Source organism: Camelus ferus, chromosome 32 (assembly GCF_009834535.1).
Source record: "Camelus ferus isolate YT-003-E chromosome 32, BCGSAC_Cfer_1.0, whole genome shotgun sequence".
Classification (NCBI taxonomy): Eukaryota; Metazoa; Chordata; class Mammalia; order Artiodactyla; family Camelidae; genus Camelus; species Camelus ferus.
In genome coordinates, this window is record NC_045727.1 from 20948287 (window position 1) to 20975707 (window position 27421).

The 27421-nt window shown below is 55.9% G+C and overlaps 1 protein-coding gene across 1 annotated transcript in view; it reads left to right on the plus strand.

Moving 5' to 3' along the window:
• Nucleotides 1-12395: 12395 nt before the first annotated feature.
• Nucleotides 12396-27421, plus strand: part of GALNT9 (polypeptide N-acetylgalactosaminyltransferase 9) — a 74351-nt gene continuing 59325 nt past the window's right edge. The window contains exon 1 of the mRNA XM_032471509.1: nucleotides 12396-13020. Within this exon, the coding sequence (XP_032327400.1) occupies nucleotides 12780-13020 (241 nt within the window). The 5' untranslated portion in view covers nucleotides 12396-12779. The remainder of the gene's footprint in view (nucleotides 13021-27421) is intronic.

Genomic DNA, 27421 nt, shown 5'->3' on the forward strand with positions numbered 1-27421 from the left:
TCAGCCCTCTGCCCCGTTCGTGATAGGTCCCCCACTTGGATGAAGCCTGACTTCCTTGGCCAAGGGCAGAGCAGCCTAGATGCAGGCAGAGCTCGAAACAGCCCTCCCTCGTCCCTCTGTGAGAATTGCCGGAACACGCGGGCCCGCCTGCGGGAGGCGGGTGTAGGCAGCTCAGTGGAGGTTCCACGTAGGCAGAGCCATCAACACTCCACAGCGGACCACAGCCCGGGAGAACCGACTGCCCCCCCCCCCACGGGCAAAGGTAAACATTCACCTCAGGCTTCTGACGGTCGGCGTGCCTGTTTGTTACACAGCACAACCGAGGCAGCAGGCGACCCACACATAATTCAACAGATGAGACAGAAAGGACCACGGTGTCTGCCCAAGGTCTGATGACAAGCCCAAATGAACGCTCGACATGAGGTGACTCAGAGGGGCCACCTGAGTCAGACTAACCAGAAGCTGCTTCCTCTGCTGGGGGCGCTGTGGCGAGCCCCGTGGGCAGGCTGCCCCCCAGAGCTGTCTGGGTCTCAAAGCTGGGGAGATGACCGTTCCCACCGTGCAGACAGCAAGTCCCAGTGAGCAATTTCCTTTGATAAAGTCGTTAAGAAAATTATATGCAGTGCTGAAATTATATCACTGTTATTACAGCTTGTTTAAAAATTATTTGGATTTAATTGATCAATTAGATTAAATTATATAGTAGTGAGAGCTGGCAGAAGCCCAGGCCGGAGCTCCCAGAACTGAGAAGCCCACGCTCCCCACCCCAGAGGCCCTGAAGCATCAGAGACTTTTTTTCTGATGAGGTCGTCACAGGTTACCGTAGACGGTTTGTCTAGGATGGTGTGCAGGTGACGTTCCTGGGCCGAGGCAGGCTCACGACGTCCTAGGGGACGTCACGTCGTCAGCGCTCGCTCTGGGATTCACCCCTGGCAGGAGGCTTCTCCCCCCTTTCCCACCTCCTCGGGACACCCTCGCAGGCGGCGAGCCCCTGCGGATCCAGAGACGGCTGTGGGGAAGCCTGGGAGACCAGCTTTCTAGCGTCTTTCTTTATGATGGAGAAACTTTGTCCACAGATGGCCCCCGGGGACCGGCTTGGTCCTGGCTCCTGCCAGCTGTGACCTCCTTCAGCAGAGCCCCAAAGATCCGGTACCCAGAGACCACGGCCCCAGGTGTCATGGGTGCGCCCAAGGAGGACACGTGCGTGCGGGGTGTGCGGGCCGCTGCTGCAGGTGGCGGGCGGGTGGGGTCTGGGAGAGCCCTCGAGTTCATCTTTGGCCGAATCAGAGCCCATCGAGTGAGGCATAGAAAGAGCTGCCGAAATGCTTTCTCTGCCAGCACAAAGGAGCACTGATCTCCCCCAATAATTAACTCACGGAGTTACGACAGGGTGCGAAGCCAGGTGTCCTCCCATGTTTGGAACAGCTCAGCCACCCACACGCCCTCCCTGCCTGTTCTCTGGAGCCCACTCCTCAGTCCACTCGCGAGTGAGTAGCTGGGGTTTTGATTAAAGCTCACTGCCAGCTCCCCATCACGAGCCAGGGCAGCCCATCCCCTCCGGGTCTGGGTTTGCAGACACCCTGCTACTCCGGCTGAGAAGAGGGAGTGGAGCTGGGCGGCTTCCCAGAGTTAAGCCCCCGGCCTCAGAACTAAGTCCTTACCCCGACAGGCCCTTGTTAGGGTCCCCTCAGGACCCTCGGCTCCTCGACAGGAGGGCTGGTCTGGGGGTCCTGCTTCCTGTGCCCACTGGCTCTCCCAAGGAGGACCGTGCAGCTCGCCTCTCCTCCGTCCCTGGAACTGGAAGCGTTTATCGGGCCTCTCCCAAGTGCCAGGCACTGTCCCCGCCCTCAGGAGGATCAGAGCCTGAGCTGGAGACAAAGCACAGAAACATGAATCCGGGATCCACAAGGCACCTGATCCTTTGTGATGAGGACCAGGAGGGACAATGAGGGGCGGCTCAGGGGTACCAGGGCACGCGAGGGGGCGGTGGCATCGGAGGTGGGGTCTGAGAGGCGGGAAGGACCAACACGGCGCGCAGTGGTCAGCAGACGCAGGGCGCCCGGAGCAGGGACTCTGAGATGAGCTGGAGCAGTGGCTTGTGAAGTGGAGACCTCGGTGCCCACCCACCCACCCCTCCGTGGGACCACAGAGGGTGCACTGACACCCAGCCCCGCACTCTGGAAGGGGTGTCCCCACCCGCCGGTTCTCGTGGTCGGGGGAAGAAAGCCAGGAGCAGGGCAGTGACAGCCCCTGCCCGGAGCCGGCCGTCCCGGGAGGCGCTCAGAAAGGTCTGATTTATGAGGAACGTGCTAATGCAGTTTGGGAACAGCTTGCTCCTTCGCGCTAAGTAAAAGGCAAGGTGGCGGCAGCGGCGCCGCGTCTGCGAGCACACGTGGGAGTGCAAATGGCTGTCGTGAATCTTCCTGAGTGACGGCTCTGCTTTGTGGGGTATCCTCGGGGAGTTCAGCTGGAAAACCAGAGCTGGAGGGACTGCCCGGAGGGGAGAGGGCGGTCAGACCGCCCGCAGGGGCGGCCCGCGTCCCTACGCTGACTCCTGCTGCACCAGCAGCGCCGAGCCTTCCTGCTACCAGCTTGGAAAAAGTCCTTGGGGAGTCGCTGTCCTTCTGTGATTCCTGGGGACACCTTTGCTTAGAACTAGGAAATCACACCCTGGAACTACGACCAGTTGGGTTTGTGTCAATAAGAAAGTTTTGTTGGCAAGCAGCAGAGACCAGCCCACACGAGGTTGACCGGAACAGGAGACGTATTGATTTACACAACCAGGGCTTGCGTGATGGATCCAGGGCTTCAGGCATAGCTGGATCCAGGGGCGTACGTTACAATTCACACCTATGTATGTGTGTACGGCCTATTATCACTATTCTCTGTAGTTACGCTCTGTGAAGTCAGTGCAAATACTGCACTAGTGGATACTGAACGGTTGCTCATAGGGGTAGAACGACGTTAGGTTCCTGTGAGCTTCTGGTCACAATATTTTCATCAGCTAATCAATATGCAACTTGTTTCACGTGTGTTTCTGCCTAAAGACACCTCCTTTAATCTATGCTGGTGACTGACGTCTGTCCCACGGTGGCTGGACTGGGAGGACATCGTGCTGAGCGAGATATGCCGGACACAGAAAGACAAGCACTGGACGATCTCACATGTGGAGTCTAAGAAAGCCAAAACCGGAGAAGCAGAGAGTAAGACGGTGGTTGCCAGGGCCGGGGGTGGAGGACACGGGAGATGCCGGTCACGGGTACTAAGTTCCAGGTAAAGATGAGTACGTGCTGGGCTCTACCGTCCAGTGTGGTGACTATCGTGAGCAATACTGCGCCGTGTGCTTGGAATGTGCCAAGAGAGTAGCTATTAATTATTCTCACCGCACACAGAACGGTAACTACGTGGGTGACGGACGTGCTAATTAGCTTACTTGTGCTGATTGGTTCACGACGCATACGCGTATCAAACCATCACATCGTCCGCCTTAAATATCTACGATGTTTTTCAATTACACCCCAATAAAGCTAAAAAAAACCCCCAATCTTACTGTGTGATCATTCTGCATCTGTCTCCTTCAACTCTGCCGTGACGGTGATCCCTTCCCACGTCAGGTCGGAGCTGCAGAGCGCGTCCCAGGAGAGTGGCCCCTTCCCTGCAGGCCTGCTCCTCGCTCCTGAGCCACTGTGTGTCCCGGAGCATCACTGTGGTCAGGCACTGCCGTCAGTTCGCAAACGTCCAGGCTGAACACTTCCAGCCTTTCACGGCCGCCGGTGCTGTGAGGTTCCCATCGCTCACCCGCCCGCACCCCGTGCTGATGTGGGAGCCTCGGTGACGTGTGGGTAACACACTGCGGTTGTCGGATCATCCACTGCTCCAGAGAGTCTCGGAAGGCTCTGAGCCCCGCTCTGCTTGGAGACGACCTTGCAAAGAGGGAGCCACAGGTCCCTGGAAACCACGAAGGGTGTATTTTCCAATCATCCTGCGTTATTAGAAACCTTTCAAGGGACCCAGTAAGGGCAGCGTACAGGTCGATGCCAGGCCTGGGAGTCGATAGAAATGAAAACCATTTTGATGAATGTTTTTCCCTCTGACAGAAGGAAGAGAGTCGGGGAAAGGCCTTCTCCAGCTGAAATGTTCTCTGTGAGCTTTGAACTAATTCTTTCTAGAGCGGAGAAGGAAATCAAAGATCTCTCTCTGCCAGTGATGGTAATTTCACGTTCCTGACATAAAGCTGCCTGGTTCTCTTTGATAAGGCACAGACCCAGGTCATATCACCTCCCGGTCTGACAGCAGCGGGAACCCTGGACAAGGGCCTTTGTCGTGGTCCTTCCTGGGCTGTGCTTCGGGGACTGGCTGGAGCCGGCATCTCCCTATCCCATCCTGGCCCCAGACCGAGCACCTAAAAGTGTGTCCTCCGGGTGGGAGGAGGTGGCAGCCCCTGCATAACTGAGGCCCCGCACTCCGGTGTCTGGAGAGCCAAGTTTGCTTCCAACGAAGCAGAGCCTGCTGGCGGGAGTGTGGACCTGGAAAAGACTGCCCTCGCTCCAGTCCTGGCTGTGCGGCTTCCCCCCTCGCGTGGCCTGGCTGCTCATTCCTGTCGCCGAGCTGCAGTTTCTTTCCGTACGTTGCAAGCAATAATACTATTACCAGCCAGCGAGCGGTGACGGGATTCCTGGGGGAAGAAGAGTGTGAGCTCACACACCAGAGCGCAGGGCAGGGCATTTAGGAAGCAGCGCGGGTTTCCATCTTATGGACAGGCGGTGATGGGGTGACAGGGAGGAGGAAGGGCTGAAGCTGGGGCGGGGGGTGGCATGGGGGAGGGTGCAGCTCAGTGGTAGGGCACCTGCTTAGCGTGCACGAGGTCTTGGGTTCAATCCCCAGTCCCTCCATTTAAAAAAATAGTAAGTAATAAATAAATAAGTCCAGTTACCTCCCTCCCCCAGCAGAAGGAAAAACAGCAACAGAAAAGAGCTGATGCTGGGAATGCCGGGTGGAGGGCTCATGCAGGTGGCCCAGACTTTATCCTGGAGGTTGCAGGGAGCCCTGGAGGCCTGCGAGGACTCGCAGCGCCCTTGTGAGAGCTGCGCTTTGGAAGGAGCTCTCCTGCCACCGTAGGTGACAGATGGCGTGACGGACTGGCGTCGGGACCAACCTGGAGAGGTGATGAGACCGGCTCTGTGGTGGTCCCGTTGGGAAGGAAAGCCAGGTGTGGGTGGGAGTAAGGAGTTACGCAGAGCAGACCCCTGACCTGCAGGGCGGGTGGAGACTGGGGTGGGGAACTCGCCCAGGCAGCCGTCACGGCTTCCCCAAAGCCTCTGCTCTTCTGCCCTTGTGTCCGCAGGTCTCCCTCCTAAACGCCACGATATGGGAAGAAGATGCTGACTTGGGACATTCAGACAGAAACGAAGTGGGTGTGGGTACGGCTGTGCAGAGTGTATTGAAGAAAGATCTGAGAACAAGGGGCGTCCCCAGGGGAGATGGAGAAGGCACGGCCAGAGGGGCCGGGGGAAGTCCAAGGGAGAGTGGCCCCACCCAAGCCAGAAAATAGAGTTTCCCTGAAAAGGCGAGCTCCCCGGTGTCTGCGCTGCAGAGACTGGGAGCCAGCCAGACTGGATGGCTAAGTATCTCCCAGGACAGGGCAGGAGGGGCGTGAGGGGTGCTGAGGGCGGTCAGGGAGCCCTTCTGGCAGAAAGGCGGGGGTGCTGTGCAGGAAGAGCCAGGGATGGGAGTCCAGTCAGGGAGTGAAGGCAGCGGCACCGGGGAGCTTAGCGGCAGCGGGCATGAGAGACGGGGCGGGGACGCAGGAGGCAACGAGGAGGCCAGACTCCAGGCCAGCACGGACCCCAGAGGGGCCCGTCAGAGAGAGCAGCAGGTGTGGGCTCAACCAGGCCAGGCAAGGTAGGCGTGGGTGGATGGGGAGACGCGACCTTTCACTCGAATGGTACCACATGGGGCCTGGCAGAGCCCAGAGCCGCCTTCCGGCCTGCGGACACATGCCCTCCTCAAGCAGAGGGAGTTCAGCTGATGACAGAGCTCTGAGGACAAGGCCGGCCAAGGTCGTGGGAAGCGCTCCTCCCTGCCTCTCTCACCACAGGGGCACCGAGCTGCCTGCAGCCTCCCGCCTTAGAACGCTTGGGGCGCCCTACGTGTCTCGACAATGCTGGGTGCCTGAGGAGAGGCCGCGAGTGCTCAGGGCAGGTCCAGGTTATAAGCGTCAGGTTGGCAACAGTTTGCTAGTGACAGTCCCTAAAAGTGCAAGAGGTGTCACCCGTGTTCTCCAGGTAGGCGGGCAGAAGCTTGCGGGGGTTAATGAGGCAGGGGACCATGGAAGCCGTGCTTGCGGTGGACGGCAGGGTGGTTCCCGCGGCCCCAGAATTAAGTGCATCAACTAGGAATGCAGAGCAGAAACCTAACAGCAGCTCATTTGTCTCACGTAACAAGATTCCAGAGGCCGGCAGCCCAGGGCTGGGTAGCTGCTCCGTGGTGCCGTCAGGGACTATCCCTCCTTCATTTTTGTGTTCTGCCATCCTTAATGTGTGTTGACCTTCATCCATATGCTTGTAGCTTCACAGTCACCAAATGGCTGCTGCTCCTCCAGGCATCACATCTGATATCCAGAGAGGACAAACAGAAAGGGCAAACGGAAAACTGGCCCATAAAATCAGTGCCTTTTAATCAAGGAGGACGATATCTCCCCACCCTGCAGACTCCTGCCTTCACTCTGGCTGATACGACCTCCTGTCTCAGTCCATTTGAGCTGCTGTGACAAGATACCACCAGGCCGAGTAGCTTATGAACAACAGACATTTATATCTCACGTTTCTGGAGGCTAGAAGTCCAAGATCATGGCACCAGCGTGGCTGGGGGAGGGCCCTCTCCTGGGCTGCAGACTGTCGACTTCTCGCTGTATCCTTACCTGGTGAACGGGCGGGGGGAGCTCTCTGGGGTCTCTTTGTGAAGGGCACAAGCCCCATCCTGGGGGCTCCCTCCTCATGACCTAATCACCTTCCAAAGGCCCCGCTTTCTAATTCCATCAGCTTGGGGGGTCAGGATTTCAACATGTGAACTTTTAGAGGGGACACAAACATTCAGACCCTGGCACCATCCATAGACCTATCACGGGTTGGTGTCAACTAATCAAGGTTTACTTCTTGGTCTAAAATGGACTCTTGTGGCCAAGAGGCATTTGTTGTTATCTCTGACCTCTGCTGTTGCTCTTACATTCGAGAAGGAAAGGAGGGTGGGTAACCAACGGACGGCCTGCCCCACTGGGACTCCAGTCCAGGGCTTGCAGCCTTAGACTCACCTGCTCGAGAATCACGCCCGTTTGCATGAGACCCCGGCCCCACCAGGAGTCAGGCCGCCATACAGCTGGCCCGAAGTCCCAACACCCACATCCCGCCAGCAGCTGGGAGGTGTGCCGCAAGAAGCTGGTTAGGGAAGGGGTCCCCAGGTGGAGCAGTTTCAAACATGTCCACAAAGAGGTGCTGTCTGTGTCCCGCCCTTGAGTCTGGGTGGTGGAGGCGACACTACGTGACTTCCGAGGCGAGGTCACAGAAGGCGACGTGGCTGGCCTCTCGGAAGGTTGGGCTTGGCACTGGCAACCACGCTGTGAGGAAGCCCAGGCCACACGGCGGGGCCGGTGTGAGTGGAGGGGCCGGGGGGGCGTGCAGACGGCCCAGCCCAGGTCCCAGCCAGCCCCTGCCTGCAGCCACAGCCACACGAGTGAGCGAACCTTCAGATGATCCCAGCTCCCGGCTTTTCAGTCAGCTTCGCTCCCTGATGCCGATGAGGGCCCCAGACGTCTTCAAAGGCAGGCGGACCTGTCCTGTGAGTCCAGCCTCAGTTACAGACGCCCTTGCTGAACAGCTGAAGGCTGATGCTTCCAGCTGCTGTGTGGTGGAGCTTCGAATATCCTGACGGATTAATGGTTCACCAGCCCAAGCCCCTGTGATGAGGAGACACCTTAGCATTACGCTCCAGGAGGAAACAGGAGAGATTAATCATCAACACAGTACAAGAAAGACTACATTTTAGGAGAGTTTACTGGCAGGAGTGGCAGCTGAGAGCAGAGTTTAAAAGCTGGAGCCAGACAGCTGGGGTTGATTCCCAGCTCCATCTCCTATACCTGTGTGACTTTTGGCAGTTATCAAACCTCTCTGTGCCTCGATTTCCTCGTCTGAAAAATGGGTACAATGGTGCCTCCCTTTGAGGGTTGCTATGAAGATTAAATGAATGTAGTTTGTTGATTTATTGTTCGTTTTCTTTCTCTTTTTTGGGGGGGTAATTAGGTTTTTTTTAATTAGGGTTTTGTTTTTTTTAGTGGAGTTACTGGGGATTGAACCCATGACCTTGTGCCTGCCAGGCATACACCCTACCCCTGAGCTATAGCCTCTGGCCCCTGAGTGAAGTCTATAAACTACTTGGACCAGTGTCTGGCACGTGGTAACACTATTTCAGTGTTTGGTAAATAAATTAAGAGCCAGAACCGAGGCTCTCGTAGATGAAGCTTTTGTTCTACCTGAGACCAGCGAGGAAGAGACATTTGAACCTGCTGACAGGTCCCTTCGGGAAGCTGACGACACTGTTGCGTCACGGTGCTCATGAAGCTGGGTTGGCCTCAGGCCCCACGGGGTAGATGCAATTTAGGCTGTGAGGAAACTTGCAAATTCTGTCTCCCTTTCAGAACGTTTTGCGGAGAAAAGAGCAGAGAACGACTCCTGGCATTTCCATCGGGATTAGCACTCCCATCCACCCCACCTCCCACCAAACCCTCGGCCTCCTCGTCCCTCCGTCTCACTCTCTCTCACACAGTCCCCTGCTCCCCTCCCCATCCCACCCAGTACATGCACCTTCCCAGCCTGGCACTAGTTTCCTCTCCTGACTCTTTGGATCTTGCCTTTTCTGCATGGGGGAGGCAGGAGGCAGCTTGGCCTGCAGATCTGGAGTCTCCTCACCCTTCCTGCTCTCTAGCACCCCGTGAGCCCCATCACCCGCCTGAGTGCCCATCTGCGGAGTTAATGGCCGTGTGGGCTCACCAGATGTCACGTGGGGGGCTTCCAAGAGGAGACCTGTGGCTAACGAGTAGACTCTACCAGCATCTCTGTCGACTCTTGAAAGCCGCTCAAAGTCAGGTCTGGCAGCCTAAGTCAGAGTCGGGGAAGCCAGGATGGGAGCTGGGATCCTGGGGTGCCGTTAGCCCCCACTTTGCCTCTGGGCAGGAACTGGAGCTGTCCAACTGCTCCCGCAGCTCAGCCTTTCGAGGTCAGTTGCTCGGCGAGGACTTGGCCCGCACAACCTCAGGCCACTTCCAGCAGAGACTCTCCAGTGGGAGGAAGCTGCTGCCATTCAGAAGCTCAAGTTTCAGTCCTCAGAGGCTCTGGGCTCAGGAAAGTGGAGCAGGTGCTTGAGATCCAACCTCATCAATGAACCTGGTCTGAACCAAAATATCCCCATGTCACCCTGCTCTGAGCGTGCGGTGGAATTTCACCCCCACTCCAGCTGCTTGCACTGGGCGGTCTGCGTGACGTTGTCTGGATGATAAGTTTGGGGCGGGAATAGCAAAGGTCACTTCTAGGCTGGGGTTTAATAACCAGCGCGAGGCCCTCCCTCCTCAGCCCTCCCCTCCCCCGGCACAGCCACGGGCAACACTCAAGGTGATCGCTCTCTGAAGGTGGGGTCCCGAGGTGGGGAGTCCGCAGAGCTCCCCTGTCCACCCCCGTGGACATCCGTGTTTGACACATTTGAGCATGTGTGAGACACGGCCCTGTTTGTTTGAGCTGTTGAGATTTGGGCGTTTGTTACTACAGCATAACTTAGCCTACTCTGACTGATGCATGGAGACAGTAAAACATGGCCTGCCCAGCTCGACCTGTGAACAGGAAAGTCCCTTCGCTCCACGAGACAGGAGAGAATCATTTACACCTGACTGTTGTCTCAAAGCGAGCCTCCCGACGGAGCCTGACTTTATTGACATCAGAGAACGTTCCCTGGGGCCTCTTTGTGTTCCCACTATCCCACCTTCCCGGGGCCAACACCCAGACGCCTGCCCTCCTCACGGCTGCAGCCACCAGAGTCCCCTAGGATCCGTCCATGCCTTCCCATGTGACAGCTGCAGTCCCAGTGGGGGTCTTCCCAGACCAGCAAGTCAGCACTTTGGACTTCAGGCTCTTTCCTGGCTGCTGAAGGGCTGGCATCTGAGGGAGCCCCTGGGAGGCCGGGGCTTTGTCAGAGGGAAGAAGCTGGTGGTGGTGGAAGGGAGAAGTGTGTCTACAATGGCCCTGCCTCATATCCACATATTGTAGTACATCTCACAACTCATAGTTGAGCATGCAGTGCATTTAAAAAATCAAATGAATACCAGTTTGCTGGACTGTGAGCTGCATTCCCCTCCCTACAAAGTGCCCCCGATCTTCCCAAGTCAACGTGATTGTATTTCAAATGAAACCTCATCAAATATTGATGTGTATTTGGGAGGTGTCATTTCCTACTAAACTTTAGAATGCAGCACAATGTATTGATATGAACAAAATAATGTTTTCTCCTGCAAAACCACTTTAAGATCACTTTCAATAAACATGTAAAAAAGTGCCTTTTTTTTTTTTTCTTGAGCGACAGTGGCTAATAAATTTGACTCTGAAGCCAAATTGTCTAGGCTTGAATCCCGGATCCATGCTTTGCCCTTGATGTGACCTTGAGCAAGGCACTCATCCTCTCGCTGCCTCAGTTTCTTCATACATGAAATTAGATAATGCCAGCTCATACCGTAATGTGGTTGCTATTAGTCTTAATCAGTTAACAGCCATAAAGGACCCAGAACGGGGTCTGGCAAAACCTTACCGCTGCGTTAAGTGTTAGCTGTTTGTATTATCATTCCCAAAGCCATCCTTGAAAAATTGGGAAATATCTTACAGCTTGGCATTTTATAAACAGAAAAATACACGATTGCTTAAGGAGGGACACGGGAATGGCTATTTATCAAAAATAGACCAGTGTTTATCAAACTTGCTGCATTGTAAGACTCTCCTGGAATGATGATTAAAAACAGAATCCAGCTTCCTTCCAGAACAAGTGATTTATAGGGTGAACACCCTAGGGACAGCTGGCCTCAAGTTCCAGTGGGGGGTCCCTCCCGGCGGTTGTCCTCTGAATTTCTGGAGGCAATGTTCTGAGAAAGAAAAGGAAGTTTTGATGAGGGAAAGGAGAAACACGTCTTTCAGCTCTCAAGAGAATCTGCCAAGAGGCACAAAACCTCCAAGCTGGGTAGGCTGGTGTGCCCGAGGCCAAGAAATGAGCAAGAGTGTTGGACTAAGAGTCAGAAGACCCCGAAGTCCCCGATACATTCAGACACGGACACACACACACGGACACACACAAACGACGTATGGATACAGTTTCTATTCTATCCGCCTCTGTGTAGTGAGGGACTAGCACACGCCCACTTTTAATGAATGTTCCTGCATTCATTCATTCAGCAAAATTTCCAGAGCACCAGCTAAGCCTCAGGCATTGTTTCAGGCACTGAGGATTCAGTGGGAAGTGGACAGACAGAATCCCCTGCCTTCTGGGTGCTCAGGCCCCAATGCCGCTGGAGATTTCTCCTCTTGGACCCGGGCTGTCTGCAAAATGCAGGCTTGGGGCTAGATTGGGGATGGGAGTGGAGGCCAGGTCAGCCAGATTTGCTCTCCCCTGAGGTCTGAGGATCGCGACCTGGAGAACCCGACGCCCTCTCCTGGTGGGTTTCGCTGTTGGGCCTGAAGTGCCCCTAGGTACCACTGAATCTCAAGCTGGGTCCACCAGCCCTTGAACTCAGCTCTTCCCAGCCCTCATCCCCAGAGGAGGGAGGGGAGGGAGGCCGGGAGTTGATTCAGTCTGGCCTAGGGAAGGAGGGAGAAGGGACAGACTACCAAGGGGGCTTTGATCCTACGGTGCCCCCTCCTCCCCACAGACTCCCCCACCCCCGCAGACTACGCCACCTTGACCAGGCACTCCCCAAGACCCCGCTTCCGCGGGTCAAGTTTGGGGTTTATTTCGAGTCTGGGGAGGGGCTGTGGAGACTGCCCGCGCGCTCTGCTCTCACCGAGCCCGCCCGGTTGCCCTTGTTCTGGGTCCCCAGAGCGCTAGGCCCCGCCCCACTCCGCCCTGCTTGGGCGCTGGCAGCGCGCACCGGACCTTGCGCCCGGCGGGGTGGGGTGGAGCGGGGTAGAGGTGGCCCTGGAGGGGGCGGTCCCGGAGGAGTGGGCCTGCGGGGGCGGGCGCGGGGCCCCGCGTGCATGCTGATGAGCTGGGCGGCCGCGTCACTTCGCACCGGCGCCGTGGCTACGGGGCGGGCAGGAGCTGCACGCCAGCCGAGCGCCTGCCGGCCCGCGCTGCCCTCGCTTCTCCGGGCCCCCAGGCCCGCCCCGCCGCTCCCGAGACGGGGCTGCGCCCCTCTGCGGAGGATGCCGGGTGCTCCCTGCGCCCGCGGCGCCGGGCAGCCCCTGCGCGTGGGGACCCCGGGAGGCGGAGGGGCGCGCTGAGTGGGCGCGGGTGGTGCTGAAGGGACAGCTCCCCGCGGCCGAGCGCGCGGCCGGCCCGCAGCCCCCGCCCGCAGCCCTTGCCTGCAGCCCCCCGGCTCGCAGCCCCTCGCTCGCAGGCTCCCGCCCCAGTCTCTGGCCCGCGGCGAGCTGGGCTGGCTCATGGTCCCCGAAGCAGCGGGCCAGGCGGAGGCTCTTGTGGCCACCGGGCCCACGGGGATGCCCCGCGGGTGAGGCAGCCCCCAGCTTCCAACCGCGTTCATGGCGGTGGCCAGGAAGATCAAAACTTTGCTGACGGTCAACATCCTGGTGTTCGTGGGCATCATCCTCTTTTCGGTGTACTGCCGCCTGCAGGACCGCTCAGAGGGGCTGGTGCAGATTGTGCGCAGCGCCGACCGCCGGGTGCGCAGCCGGCACGCCAAGGCGGGCGCGCTGGCGGAGCGCGAAGCCATCCTGCAGCGCCTGGACCACCTGGAGGAGGTAGTCTACAACCAACTGAACGGTGAGCCGGCCCAGCGCCCCGCTTGGGACAAAGGCGCTGGGCAGAGAGCCGTGGAGGGAGGAGAACTGTCCCGGTGCTTGGGACACTGCGCTGTGGCCCAGCCGCTGGAACCTGCGCTGACCCCAGGGGCCTGAAGGCCAGCCAGGGCTGGGATGGAACTCCCATTGCTTCGGGAGTAAATCGGGGAGAAGGCGCATAGGGAAGAGAAGGGCTTTTTGAGGGCTCCGGGCAGCAGAGGGCGTTGGCCTGGGTGACCACTCATTCATTCCCTTGCCCAGTGGATACCTGAGGACCCCAACCTACCAGCACACATGAGGGGACTCCATCTTGTTCCCTGGGGGAGGGGACTTGAGAAAACTTCTAGAGGTTGTAAGACCTGCTTTAAGAGCAGACAGTGCCCAGGTCCAAGAGTGAGGCGGCTTGCTGCGCTGTGTGTGTGTGTGTGTGTGTGTCCAGGAGCTGCATGCATCATGGCTTAGCCTGGACCCCCTCCACCTCCTCGGTGAAGAAGTGGGGACAGGTGGAACGGTAGTTCTGCCCTTCAGAGGTGTTCTTTAAATGTTGGTGGAGAAAAGTGTCCCCCATCCATTGGCCCTGTTCAACCTCCCGACCTGGGGATGCTCAGGGCTCGCTACACAAAGTGTTGTTGTGGGCGTGAGACGTGAGCCTCCGACTCGTAGACAGATAGCGTCAAGGGCCTAGCAGGGGCTTGGCAGTGTTAATTACTTAGATGGACCATGTGCCTGGGAGCCTGGCGTCCTTGGAAGCTTCTACAGGAAGCCCAGCTCCCAGGAGTGGGCTCCTTGTTTCACCCCCAGCAGGTGCGGGTCACCCTGAGAGTCAGGGTCGGAGTCAAGGAGGGTCAGAGCCGATGCACAGCTGTGGGAGGAAGAGTGCTTTCCCACTCTGGGCTGCAGTGGGGCAGAATAAGTCGGTGCTGCTCCCCTGGCTCACTCGGCTGAGGTTCAGGGAGGAAGGAGGGAAGTCTGTTTTCTCATTAGTGGCCTTCCCCTTCTGTCCCATGCTATTCTGGCTTCTGCACTGGCAGCCACAGCAGCGCCCCCAGGAAGTGTCAGTAACAGTCTCTGGAAGGAGGTGTCGGGGAGCCAGCTTGCATGGGTGGGGCTTGTTCTGCACATCCCCCGGCCCGATGTGGGGGTCGTCTCTGGGGTTCCTTCCGAGGTCCAGCTGGCCTCTGAGCGGTGATTCTGAACCCGAGGCTGGTGACGCGCAGCTGCGGGAGTCACCTGCAGCCTTGCCTGCCGCTCTGGGAGACCAGAGCATCTGCTGACTTCCCAGGCACTTCCTCCACACCCTGAACTCCTGGTTTTCCTTTGGAGGTACTTTGGTCCTTCCAGAGTCTCTGTGGTCCTTCCGATGTCTCCCATTCAGGTGAAGCCTCGAGGGGAGAAAACTTTAGTTCAACTGCCACTTGACCGTCCGCGTGGTGATTCATCTCCGGGAAGGCAGTGTGCCCCAGTAATAGCACACGGCTTTATTGAAGTGTATTTGCCAGGGTGTTATGGTCTGTTTTATGGGGAGAACCAGAAGATTATATAAAAACATTGGCAGCACGTTGGGTTGTGTAACATCCCCACGGCCAGCTCAGCCCCACGAGCCGTTCTCCTCGCTTCATGCTTCAAGGTGAGAAGGAACCAGGATTCTTGGTGGCAGAAAAAGCCAGGACCTTCAGCCACCTTTCCCGACACTGACAGGAGATAATGAAGCGTTTCGGGAAAGTGGAGTGTCATGCCCAGGCCCACCCCAGCCTGTCCCTCCCCCTCCTCCTGGTTTCTCCCTCCTCACTCCCCCCTTCTCTCCTCCCTCCCTCCCTCCTGCCTTCCCTCTTCCCACTCCTTTTCCTCCCTTCTTTTTTAAAAAAATCTTTTCTCCTTCCTCCAAATCTCTTCCTCCTCCTCAATTTTCTTCTTTCTCCTTTTTTTACTCACCCCTTCCTCCATCTGTCCCCCTGCTCCTGTCTTTGTCTGCCCGTCTCCCCCTCCACCCCCCGCTGTGACGAGTCTGTCTTACGTCCCTCTCTCAGGCTGTGCACCTAGCAAGGTGTCTTACCCAGGTGTCATTCAGGATTTGTCCCTGGAAATGACCAGAGAGCCCCAATCTAACCCTCATCCCGGGCTGGTCCCGAGGGACAGGACAGTACAGCAGCGGGGTCGACACTTGTTCACAAGAAGTCGTTTGAAAACAGAGCTCGCCCTTTCAAACTGGCCCAGGTTCCTGTGTTAAAGGATATTGAAGAACAGCAAAGAGAATGCTTCCTGGAGGAGGCAAGCCGCTGCCCTTGCATCACTGCCTGCTGTGTTTTAGATCCAAGGGATATGAAATAGGTTCCTGGGAGCTCCTACTCAATACTAACTCAGCTGAATCTAGAAAGGAGAGGGAGAAGCCTAAATGAAGTTGATTTATTGCTTATTTTTCCTTTGCCTGAAATGCTTCTTGGAAATACTTCTCCTGACTTGAAGGAGCTGGGGGGATGCAAAGGCTGTCCTGAGGGAGCAGGACACAGAAGCAGGACCTTCTTCCCAGTTCTCCCACACCCTTTCCTCGGCTGGTCCAGTGACCTTTACTTGGGATGTCTTGCTGACCTCAGCAAAGATTTATTAAGTAGTGTGTGTAGATTCAAATTCACAGGCCCCTGGGGGGAAATATCCTTTAAGGAGGTGCAGTGAGGTCACGTCCTTTATGTGCACGAGAATTTGCTTCTAAACTCAGTGCTGAGGGCGAGAAAAAATGTTTCTAGACAGAAATCATCCTTCTGAATCTCTTACATCGTACATAAAGCACAGCATCCCTGGTTCTGTGCCTGCGACTGGCGCAGTCAGTCTTATGAACAGGGAACTGGAGAACCTCTAAGCTCAGCGAGGGGAGGGCGAAGATAGTCCCCAACTGGTTGACTGCATGCTCAGGACCTTCTGCTCTCTCATCGCCCTGGAGGAGCACAGACTGAGCTGGAGCTGGGACGGGGTGCTGAGGTTTCAGTTTGGGTTTGTGGTTGCTTTTGAGGGAGGTAATTTCTAGAATTCCAGACCCACATGCATTAATCCCCTCCAACTTGACCCACCCCAGGCCAAATCCCTGTGACACCCGCTACAGTCTGAGGTCAAAGCCATGGGCCCATTGTACAGATGGAAAAGCTGAGGGCCAATGAGACAGCAGGGCTTGCCTGAGGCTGTTTAGAAGGTTAGTGGTGGCAGCTGCTAAAAGCTTACTTGGTTCCAAATGATCCACCTTTCTGCGCTTATCAAAAGTTTTAAGTTAAAATAAAAGGAAGTCCAATTACGGTCTCTCAGAGGATGGCCTGAGACGTGTCTGGGTGCGGGCCGCCTCCCCTCCTCTGGGAAGAGGTACTTGCTGCCCCTGAGCTCTCTCAGAGAAAGTCACACAAATGGACTGCTTTGCTGTTTTTATGTTGTACACAATACCGGTGCTGTCATTCACCTGAAGGTGGGAATTTTTGTCCGTTTTGTTCACAGCTCCAGTGCCAAGGGTCTAGGGCGGCTCCTTGCATGCAGTTAGTGCTCCATAAATATTGGTGGGCACTGGGCCCTAGGGGACACGAAGCGTGGCCTGGGCCACCTTGGCCCAGAGCCCGGCGCCTGTGCCCTAGTCCAGTAAGACTTCTTCCACCTTGAAAAAAAAAAAATGAGTGAGCAAATGACTCTTTCTCTAAACAACTGATTGCTTTTGTGTAAAAAGAAATTTATTTTAAAAGACAGTTGCAAGTCACCACCTTACCCCCAGGCAAGAGGTGACTCTGCAAATGAGTGCAGTGGAAACAAAGCCACGCTGTTTAATTCCAGCGTGACGTGCCTGTCACCAGAGGCTCTGGCCAGAGGTCTGCCCTCTCTTTGTTAAATGGGAAATTCTCAAGTGAAAGGCACGTGCAGGGGCTGGATTAGCATGAAGCCAAGACTTCCTCCTTGAGGAAATCAGGAGGCTGAGATAGATTATATAAGGGAGTAAGTCTCACGGTGTGAGTCAACGTTATTTAACACCGTGTCCGTTTCCTCCTTCCAGTCCTGTCCGGCGTGCTGGTCCTTGCAGGATTCCGGCCCCACGCTTTGGGAAGCCCAGGTCTGTAGCAGAGCAGCAGCCTGAGAGGATAGTGCTGTGGGGAGATTTTTGGAGGCAGGGGCAGGAAGAGAGGGGAAGGAGGTTGTCAGGTTGCTAAAGGCGTGTGTACCCAAAGCTGCGTCCATTGGAGGGAGTCCCCGATTTTGGATCAGGAAGCCCAAATCATACCAATAGTCTGAGCACCATGAGTTTTAACAATAAAAGCCTATTTGAACTGGGACCAGGGGACATCAGGAGGTGAGAAGGAGAAGGATGGAGAGCGAATGCCAGATGCTCACCCAGCATTTGCCTTGGACCTCGGGCGGCAGAGGGGGCAGCTATCTCCTCCACGTGCAGTTGTCTTCCCTGAAGCGCTCACTGTAGCAACAGGCAGGTGTCACAGCCACGGAGCTGAATTTGGGGAGGTGTCCACAGGTTTCCTACCTGTGTGCTTGCTTAGGGTTTCCAAATTCCCACAAGTGCACAAGCCATGCGAGGACAGCGCGGCGCCCCCCTCTGGCGTCCAGGCACAGGGTGGGTGTCCCTTTGGTACTGTTCAAATGACAAAAGGATGAGTGGAAGGGGTGGGTGGAGCCTGCAGGAGAGCGTCGTGGAGGAGGGGCCGAGATGGGAGAGCCTCGGGAGGACCTGGTAGCCCCACTGGACCCGTCCTCGCCTCCCGTGATACGCCTGTCCCAACCCGCCTACCCCTGAGAACCCTGTGTGCACACGTAGAAGGTGCTGGTTTCTCAAGAGGGCTTTCCGAACCCCTTCTAAGCATTAGCAGTTCCATTCTGAGGATGCTTAAGGTATTCCACTCCTAGGGCATGTGTGTCCCATCAGAAGGCATGCCCCACTCGTTGTGAGTTCTAATTCCAGAAGTGGCTTCCTGCTGATTCAGGGCCTTTCCATCTGAGTTCTTCCGTCTCCATCCCCCTCGAATCTGCTTTGTGAGTTACAACGTCCTGCTTTGCTGATGCCCACAGTTAAAGTGCCGTGGCCAGAAAAATAGCCACAGTTTCTTCGGGATTTAATCATGGGTCCTGGCAGTTCTCACATCAAAATGGCAGCATTTAATTGGCTGGCCATCCCCCCCGCCCCCCTGCCCCAGGTCATTGATTGGCTGGCCTTCCCCCCCCCCCATCAGTCTCCCAGCTGCCCCAGTGTGGTTGATTTACTACGGAGAGTGGAAAAAATAGTTGGTACTTCCAACCAGAGCCCAGCCACGGCCAGCTGGGGCGTGTGACACCAGTCGCCTTTTCCGTTCTCCTCCATTGGAGCCGCCTGCAATTACATTTCACTCACTCTGAGAAGATTAAGAGCGGGTTGGTTTTGCTTTTTTCCCTTCGCCTTTGTCTGTGCTCCTCTGCCTGCTGTTCTGGGCTCTGACCCCATCCGACCACCAGTGAGTCAGAACAGTCGAGGCCACTTCCGGACACAGAGGTTAGCACTGAGCCGACTTGAGCCTGCGTTTGGAGGGACGAGAGGCAAGGAGGCTTCGCCCTGCGGTAAACACCCCTCATGTAATTCCCTTGGGAGGAGTGGACCTCACCAGGGCTGGCTCCATCTGGAGACTTACGACTGCAAATCCTGGGGGCCCTGGGCTTCTAGGAATAATTCATGCAGGTGGTGATCCCCGCCTTGGGAGTCTGCTGCAGCTAAGTGATTGCATTTACAATTCAGCTCAGCAATCTGCATATTTCAAAGGTTCTGGACTATTTTCTGAAAGGACAGTTTATCCTTCGTTGGCTGGAAACTCGACAAAAATAAGTCTCTGTACATTTCCATATTTGATGTCCCACTGAAGACATTCCTGAATGGGATCCAGGTCTTGGAACGGCATGGTCAGCTTCTCCGTTCTGCTCTCAGAAAGCTTAGGGACCCGGGAAGGGACGATAGCTGGGTGTCAGGGAGGGAGAGGCGAGGCCGATTCTCCGTGTGATGGATCCTGGGAAACTCTTCTGCAAGCAGATGACCCCCTCTCCGGAACGAGCGCAGAGGCGCCTTTATCTCTGTGTTGTCCACTCCCCACGTGTTCCTGATGCCAAGTCAGGATACAAGAGTGAAGGAGGTGCAGCCCCTGCCTCTCGGGGCTGACGTCCCAGGGAGGGAGGCAGGTGATGGACGGTCGTGTCAGCAAGTTGACTCCAGGCAGAGAGAAAGGCCATGAAAAGGCAGAGTGACGGAAAGTGGGTGGGGGGCAGGGACCCCACTTTAGATGGGGTGTGGCTTGAATAGCATCCTCCCAAATTCAGGTCCTCTCAGGACCCCAGTATGTGACCCTGTTTGGAAATGGGGTCTTTGCAGATGAACTTAGTTAAGATGAGGTTGTAGTGGAGTGAAGTGGGCCCTAAATCCAATGACTTATAAGGTCAATGGTGGCCTTAAAAGGCGAGGAGAAACACAGGCACAGAAGAGGGAAGGTCACATGAAGGCAGAGGCAGAGATGCGTCAGGAAGCCAAGGGCACAAGGGATGCCAGCAACTCTGGAGGCTGGACGAGGCCGAAGGATCCTCCCCTCGAGCCCCTGGAGGGAGCGCAGCCATGACACCGAGTTAGCCGTCTGGCTTCCAGACCACGAGAGGACAAATGCCTGTGTGGGGGGGGCACTAACTCAGAGGGGCTCAGGGAGTTCCTCTCTGAGATTGAGCTGAGATGTGAGTGGAGGGGCCTCCAGGGGGCGAGAGGATTTAGGTGGGGGGGCACCCCCACGTGAGTGGAGAGGGCAATGGGGGAGGAGCATGGTGTGCGGGACGACGGAGAGGCAGGCAGGGCCCTCGGCATCCTCCGCCCTGGGGAGAACGTGGGGTTGTGCTCTAAGGGAGGGGGTGACACCGTGAACGTTCTCTATGCCAGGAACCTGTGGACTTCATCTGTGACCGTGGGAGTCTGTGCCTTCTGTCTAGCTGGCTGGGATTTTAAACACATCTGTGGTTTCACTCAGACTTGTGGGACCCAAGTGAAATCTGTACGAGGGTCACAGCACACGATCCGAGGGGCTGGACGGTCACGGTTCTGTGCCCACTCGGCCTGTGAACTGAACCGGGACCTTTGGTCAGGGCTTCTAGCATTGTTGACATCTGGGCCAGATAAGCCTTTGTGCATGTGTTGCAGGATGTTGAGGTATCTGGCACCCAGTAAATACCAGTAGCCCCTCCCCCACCTCCTGCAGCTGTGGCATGAGAATCGTGCAGATATTGCCTGGCCTCAGTTTGCTTGTCTGTGAAGTGGGGATGGTGGAAGTACCAACCTCAGTGGAGTGGGGGCTAGAGGAGTTGGCCTGAGCGAAGGGGAGAGTCTCCACGCCTGGCACGATGGTTGAGCCCACACTGCCCAAGGTGCAGGGTGCTGCGGGCACCAGGTGGTTCGCCACCCCAAGGAACGTCCCCCATCAGTCCTCTGTCCCCCTTTCTTATTGTACCAAGACAGGCTTGATTCAATAGCAATGTGCCTCTCACATGCTCTGAACTTGCCAATCTCCCTTGAAGGCAGGAACGGACCTTCCCAGGCTGAGCATCTTTGTCTGGCCCTGTATTCAGCTCTACTTTAATAGCCACATGCTGTTTTGTGCCCCACTGACTAACATTTTTGGACAAATGATACAGGTCTTCTATCTTTGGTAGCAATACATCACTTATTTAAGAAGCAAATTCACTTCATTTAAAAGTGTATCAATTTAAAGAGAGCTGTTAAGTAATGTGACGTGAGCGTTCTGCAGAGACGCAGACACCACAGGCAGGATGGCAGAGAGAGCAACTTCAGGTTGCTGTGGGGCCAGGGTGCTCGAGGGCTCTGGGCTCAGCACCTGGTCTAGAAAGGTGGCCTCCCCTGGGGTCATCGAGTGATGATGTCAGAACTGATGAGGGAGATGCTGAAGTCTGGACCCAGCACTCTCTCCAAGGCTTTCAGAGGCTCTCAGTCTGATAAAACATAAACAAAAATAAAACAACCCACTGTGCAGATACAGCCCTGCCCCCTGGGCCCCAAGAAGGTTGCAGCAGGTGACAGCCTCCAGGCCACTCCCTGCACACCCCATCCTGCCTCTCTTCCTGGGTCAGGTCCATCTCGGTGGGCAGTCCCACTGCTTGCCTGGCCTGATCGAGAAGCAGGGACCCTCAGATCCTGCCCAGAGGGGCCCTGGTCAGAAGCCTCAGCTGTTGGCATTTTAGTTTTAAGTAAATGAGCCCAAGTACAATTGTTCTTTAAAATGCTGTCCCATGTCCTGGCGGTGCGCCAGAGAAATAATGAGATCTACCCTGTGCCAGGCCTGCGTTGAATCCTCACTTCCTACTCCTGTAGCCGCGCCTGCAGCCTCCTGGCCGGCCCAGAGCAGCCCCCTTCTTACTCCCTTAGTTTCCCTGCCCTGGTTGGAAATGATACTTGGCTGCAAGGCTGGAGGGGCAGCTGTGCGCAGAGGGCTGGTCCCGTGGGGGACAGGTGGCAGTGGCTGGCACAAGGGGAGGTCCTAAATGTCCTAATTGTGTGTGGACTGACTTGCCAGGATGGGACCTCTTGGAGGCTGAGATGGACTCAGTCCACAGCTGGTTTGTGAGCTTCCAAGTATGTTAAAAAAAAAAAAAAAGAAATCTCAACGCAAGGTTACCATAATTGTAGCATATTTTAGAAGTTTGTGTATAACAAGTTAATGCTTTTAACACTGGAATGCAATGTAATTGTGCTGTTCACAAGCAGTAATGGAATTTGTAGAAGTAGTGGTCCAAATATACTAATATTTGTAGAAGTACAGACCCCTTGGTCCGAGAATGCAGTGCACTTCGAGTTATGTGATGAAAGCTTTCTTCTGCCCTGCTGCAGGTCAGGAGTCTGACACGGGTCTCCCAGGGCTAAAAGGAGGGGTCCCAGCAAAGGCTCCAGGAGAATCTGTTTTCTTGCCTTTTCCCCAGTGTTCAAGCACCCTTGTCCTGCGTGGTCCTCACTTGGTCTCCAAGTCCAGCAGAATTTCTCCTCTCTGTGCTGTTCTCCCAAAGTCGCATCTCCCCCCTCAATTCTTTGCCCACCTCTTCCACTTTTAAGGACCCTTATGGTGACACTCAGCCCACCCAGATAGTCCAGCTCAAAGTCAGCTGATGAGTGACTTTAATTCTCTTTGCCATGTAACCTAACATATTCCCATGTTCTGGGGGCTGGGATGTGACCACCTTTGAGGGGCTGTGATTCTGCTAGCCACAGTAAGCAAAATACACAGACTGCTGAGTACAGACATGTGTTAGGGAGCAAAAGAAGACAGGGAGGCTGAAGTGTTGGGGGGAGGCACTGGCCTCTCTGCTAGGTGCCCAGGGGAGGCCTCAGGAAGAGAGGGACTTTGAAGTGAAGACTGAAAGGGAGAGGAGAAGATATGACCTGCAGAAGCCTATGGGAGAGAGCCCCAGGCCCAGCAAGTGCAAGGGTCCTGAGGCAGAGTGTGCCCCGTGTATTGTGGGGAATGGCTGGAAAGCCGTTTGGGGGAGTCTGTGTTGGAGACTCACATTTGGAAGCTCACACTCCAGCTGCTGTAACAAGGTACCACAAACGGAGCGGCTTAAACAACAGAAACTTGTTTTCTCACAGTTCTGGGGGGCTGGAAGACCAAGAGGAAGGTGCTGACATGGCTGGTTTCTGGTAAGAACTCTCTCCTGGCTTGTGGACAGCCTCTTCTCTGAGTACAAGGTGTTCTCCCTCAGTAAGGTCACAGCCTTATCAGATTAGGGCCCTCCAGTGACCTCATTTAATCTTAATTATTTCCCTAAGGCCCTTCTCCAGATGCAGTCACATTGGGGTTAGGGCTTCAGCACACGACTTTTAGGAGGACAAAATTGGAGTTACCCACATGCAGATGCCGACACCCACACAGCCTTACGATCTTGCCTAGACCAGGGAGTGAGTGCAGATGGAGAAGACACAAGTCAGCCGAGTCCCGAGCTGGGACTCTGTCAGGAGAGGCAGGCCAGTGTCTTGTCCTAGGACTCCAGGGGACCAGCCCTGCCAAGTGCTTTGATGGGTCACACACAGTGAGCACTGGGGGCTGACCACTGGCTCCACAGGGTGGAGGTGACCTGAATAAAGTCAGTTTAGGTGCGGGTCGGATGGAATTAGAGGTGTCCAGCACAGAGCACTGCAGCAAAGCACTGCTGGTGTTGAGGCTGGATAATTGTCAGTGGTGGGGCGCCATGCAGTGAGGAACACGGAGCAGGAGCAGTGTCCTTGGCCCCCACCCACCAGGTGCGGTAGCACCCCCCTCCCAGTTGTGACAACCACAAATGTATTGCCAAATGTCCCTTGGGGGCACCCGCGCCCCCCACTGAGAACTATTGCTGTAAAGGAGGATGAATGAGGGTTGGCCCTGCAGAGGGAGGTGGGGCTGGCAAAGGGCGCTGTTTCCAAGATGGGAATAAGGTGAGAGGGGAGGAGAGGGGCAGGTGAGAGGGCCAGACCCCAGCATGGGAGGCCGGGCCTGGCTAGCTCCTCGGACAGCTCCTCCCAGGCGGGCTTCTGGGGCAGGGGGCCTGCAGGCAGGTGACTCAGGGTTGAGGGGCGGGGAGATGAGATGTCATTTTCTCCTATTTTCTCAGGGAAGCAGGAAATAAAGTCATGGCTGAGGCAGAGAAGTGCAAGTCACCTTCCTCCCCACTCCTCCCACCCTCCGTCCTTCCTTTCTTTTTTAAAAATAGCTATAGAACTAAATGGATTTTTTTTAAGTGTATGTCTGGCTATGTATTATCTATGTTTTTCAGAAGAGGAGGCATTACAGAATGTGCGTTATGAAATGGGGACAGTGGGTCCGTTGGACTGAGAACCCCTGGCCTGTAAGGTGGAGGTGGATGTCCACCGGATGGGGGATCCCCTCGCAGGGCAGGCGGGAGACTGGGGGAAGGTGCTGAGGGCCTGAGGGCTGCAAGTGTCTGCACCGGGAGGAGCTGTCGCTGGATCTGTCTTGCCACCTCCCAGCCCTGAGGGGAGCTGGTCCCCTGCCTCTGCTCCCCCTAAGGGCAGTTCACCCACAGGTCTTCTCCGAGGGAGCGGGGGGAGGTTGAGGAAAGATCTAGCTGGCTTCAAGGGTGAGGTGGGCATTGGTGGGGGGCTGCCTGGCCAGCTGTGCCTCCTCCGGGATTCTCACCTTGGACACCACGTCATCTCCAGCACCGTCTCCCCATCATCCTTTACCTCCACCCTGAAAATGATGCAGCCTTTTGGAGAGTGTTCTCAGGGTGAAAGGCTGCCCTCCTTCCCACACTCTGACCCCCTCTCAGCCTGCACGTTTCTGGGTGAGACCCCAGGACAGGGGTTGCTCGCAGCCCCAGCATAGAGTACTAGACGTTGGTTAGAACTTGTTCTGAGATGTTTGATGCTCACCCGATGGTAACAATAACCAAGATGGACATTCCATGTCAAGTCCTGAGGTCCGTGACCGTGTCTGGTGCTCACAGCAGCCTGTGCAGGAGATGATCCTTGATTCACCGATGAGGAGACCAGGGCCAAGTGCGGTCAGGCCCTTCAATGGTAGCAGTGGGATTTGGACCCAGGCATGCAGGAGCCACAGCCCCTGCCCTGGACTGCCTCCTTGGGGTTGGGCTGGGAGGACATCAGCTTGGTTAAGCTCGGTGGCGAGGGCTTACACCTCCTTCCTCCTACGTCGAAATGACTCCTTTTACTTTTAACAGAATAGCTCAGTCAAGCCAGCTCTGTGTGCAGCCCCCACCAGAAACCCGGCAAGCCTCGATTTTATTTCAGAGTAAGAAAGTAATGAAAAGTGCCTGGGTGATGCAAGGGACTGTTTTCACACCATTTGAGCAGACTGCGGGAAATGCATTAATATTCCACATGCTTGAGCACTTAGCAGTGGACACAGGGAAGCAGACAAGCTTATCTTCCCTGGTGGAGGCAGAGGGTGGCAGCTGAAACGTGGCTGCAGAGCCAGGCCACCTGGGTGGGCTGCCCTGCTCCTTGAGACCTTCACAGCCTTGCTCTTCAGTTTCTTCACCTATGAAATGGGTTGAAATAGCAATTATCTCACAGTATTATTGTGAGAAGTGAAGGGAACATATGAGCTCTCAGGCAATGCCTGGCATGTGGCTTCCACTCAGCAGGGACGACCCAGCTGACTTCGATCAGCGCTGACCTCATTCTGCTCATCCACAGCCCCCTGACCTTCCCACCCCAACTTCACCACCTCAGCCTGTAATTCCCTTTCTGAGGCAGCCTCACCCCTGATGAGTAACGCTTTCACGGGAAGTTGCGGAGGGGAAATCAGGGAGATGGTTTAATCCAATTCATACTTTATTCATAGAACAAGGCTGTTCTACAGGGCACAGGAGTGTGTGCCCAGAGCTCGGAGCCTGGGTGCCTTCTTCTGAGTGTTTATAGCCGGGTAGGAGGGAGGCAGCCACCCTCCCGGCATCATCTGTTTTCTAAGGCAGCAAGTTATCAGTGACAAAAGAGATGACGGTGGGGATGGGTTCTGGGGTTGTGTTGAAAGCCAGGTGGGCTTCATGGAAGAGGAGGAGGTTGGAACTGCACATTGGAGTTTGCTGGATCTGGGTTCAAACCCCGACTGAGTGACCTTGGCCAGACAGTTCCCCCCATTGAGCTTGGGTTTTTGCATCTGTGAAATGGGAAGAATGATCATCCAGAGCACTTCCATTCTTCCATAGGATTTTGAGATTAGATGAGATAATGCATGTGAAAGTGCCTGACACACAGTAGGTCCTCAGAAATGCGAGTAAAGGCAATGGAAGGAAAAGAATTGAAGTGGGGCAGAATTTAGACAGATGAGTAACATGATGCCTCACAGTAACCATTTCTCAGTAAATATTTGTTCACAGGACGGGTGGATGGATTTATGGATGGGCAGAGGGAGGAAGGAAAAGGGTGTTTGTGTGGAGGAGTGGATGGGTGGGAAGGTGGTTGGATGATGGACAGGTGGATGAGTGAATATGCGAGGAGACCCCATAGAGTGAGCAAAGCTGAGCACTGAGAAAGGGAGATGGTATCTGGAATGGCTGAGGAGGACAGAAGGCCAGGGAGGCGGCTCGGGCCCCAGTGCACACTTGTGGAGGTGGACAGCTGGCCTGGCAGAGGTGTGGGGTCGACAACCTCACATCTGGCGTGGCCCTGGCGTAAGGGCGTTCCACCTTTGGGGTGGAGACACAGCACTGGGCACTGCCCGGGGCTGCAGGAAGCCTTGTTTTCTTCCTGGGGCTGCAGAAATCAGAGCAGACTCCGGGTGGCTGGAGGGGAGAGGAGAGATCTCCAGAGAGCCGTCCAGAGAGATGAGGAGGAAAGACAGGTGGTTTTGAGTCCTGCGGAAATCACCCCGCCCAGTTCGAGGCCTTCTTCATCTCACTTCTGAGGCCCCCCCCAGCCACTGGAAGGGAGATCTCTGTCCCTGACCTGGGGGTCTTCGGGGTCAGAAGGCCTCAAGAAGCAGGGACCCACTGGTCCTCAAGCAGGGCCACCTTACATCAGGTGTCTTCTCTCTGCAAGGCAGCTCTTCCTGGCCCAGGACCCTGCCCCCAGTCTAGGGCCCTGGGGATTAGAGGAATACCTCTTGGGCCCCACAGGCTCCCCACCCTTGTTTCTGGTCTAACTCTAGCCCTAGGGAGGAGCCAGGAAGCCACAGAGCTGTGTTCAGTGAGCTTGGAGCAGTCGAGGGCGGTTCTGAGGGTGGGTCTGGGGACGGGCACTGCCAGTCTGAGCTAACCTGACTCGGTGGCCAACGCTGCTCACACAGCCAAGACGCTGGGCCAGGGGGCAGTGGTCTTGCAGACTGGAGCCTTGCAGACCATCCCTGACCCTACCAGACCCCTATCTAGCCTTCTGCTGCAGTCCTGCCTGGCCCTCTGTTCCCTCTGCCCGAGCACCGTGCCTGCGTCGTACCTGCCCACATCCGGCTGCACCTGCCACCCCTCTGACCTCGAATCTTCACGGAGGCACTTGACAAGGGGTCCAGGACTGTCACGTCTTGGTGGGAGTGGCTGGGTTGCTAAATGTGGGTGGGAGAGACCCAAACAGCAAAGCCATGAGAACAGCTCCCGTGTCAGGAGACATTTGACTGTGTGTGTTGCCAAAAGGGCAAATAATGTGATAATCCATCATCCCAAGTGTCACACACACTGTCCTGTTCAGCCCACAGCAGCCCTGGGCGGGGGCACTGTCCACTTCACTCAGATGGGGAAACTGAAACACATGAAGGCGAGTATTTCGCCTAAAGTTAGGACATGAGCAAACGTGGGGTTTGGATTTTGGTAGCTTGGCTCCAGCCCCCAAGCAGGACCAGCTTGAATATGTTCTGGCTTTGTTTGGGGTAAATAGGTGAGGGGACAGGGGCTGAACC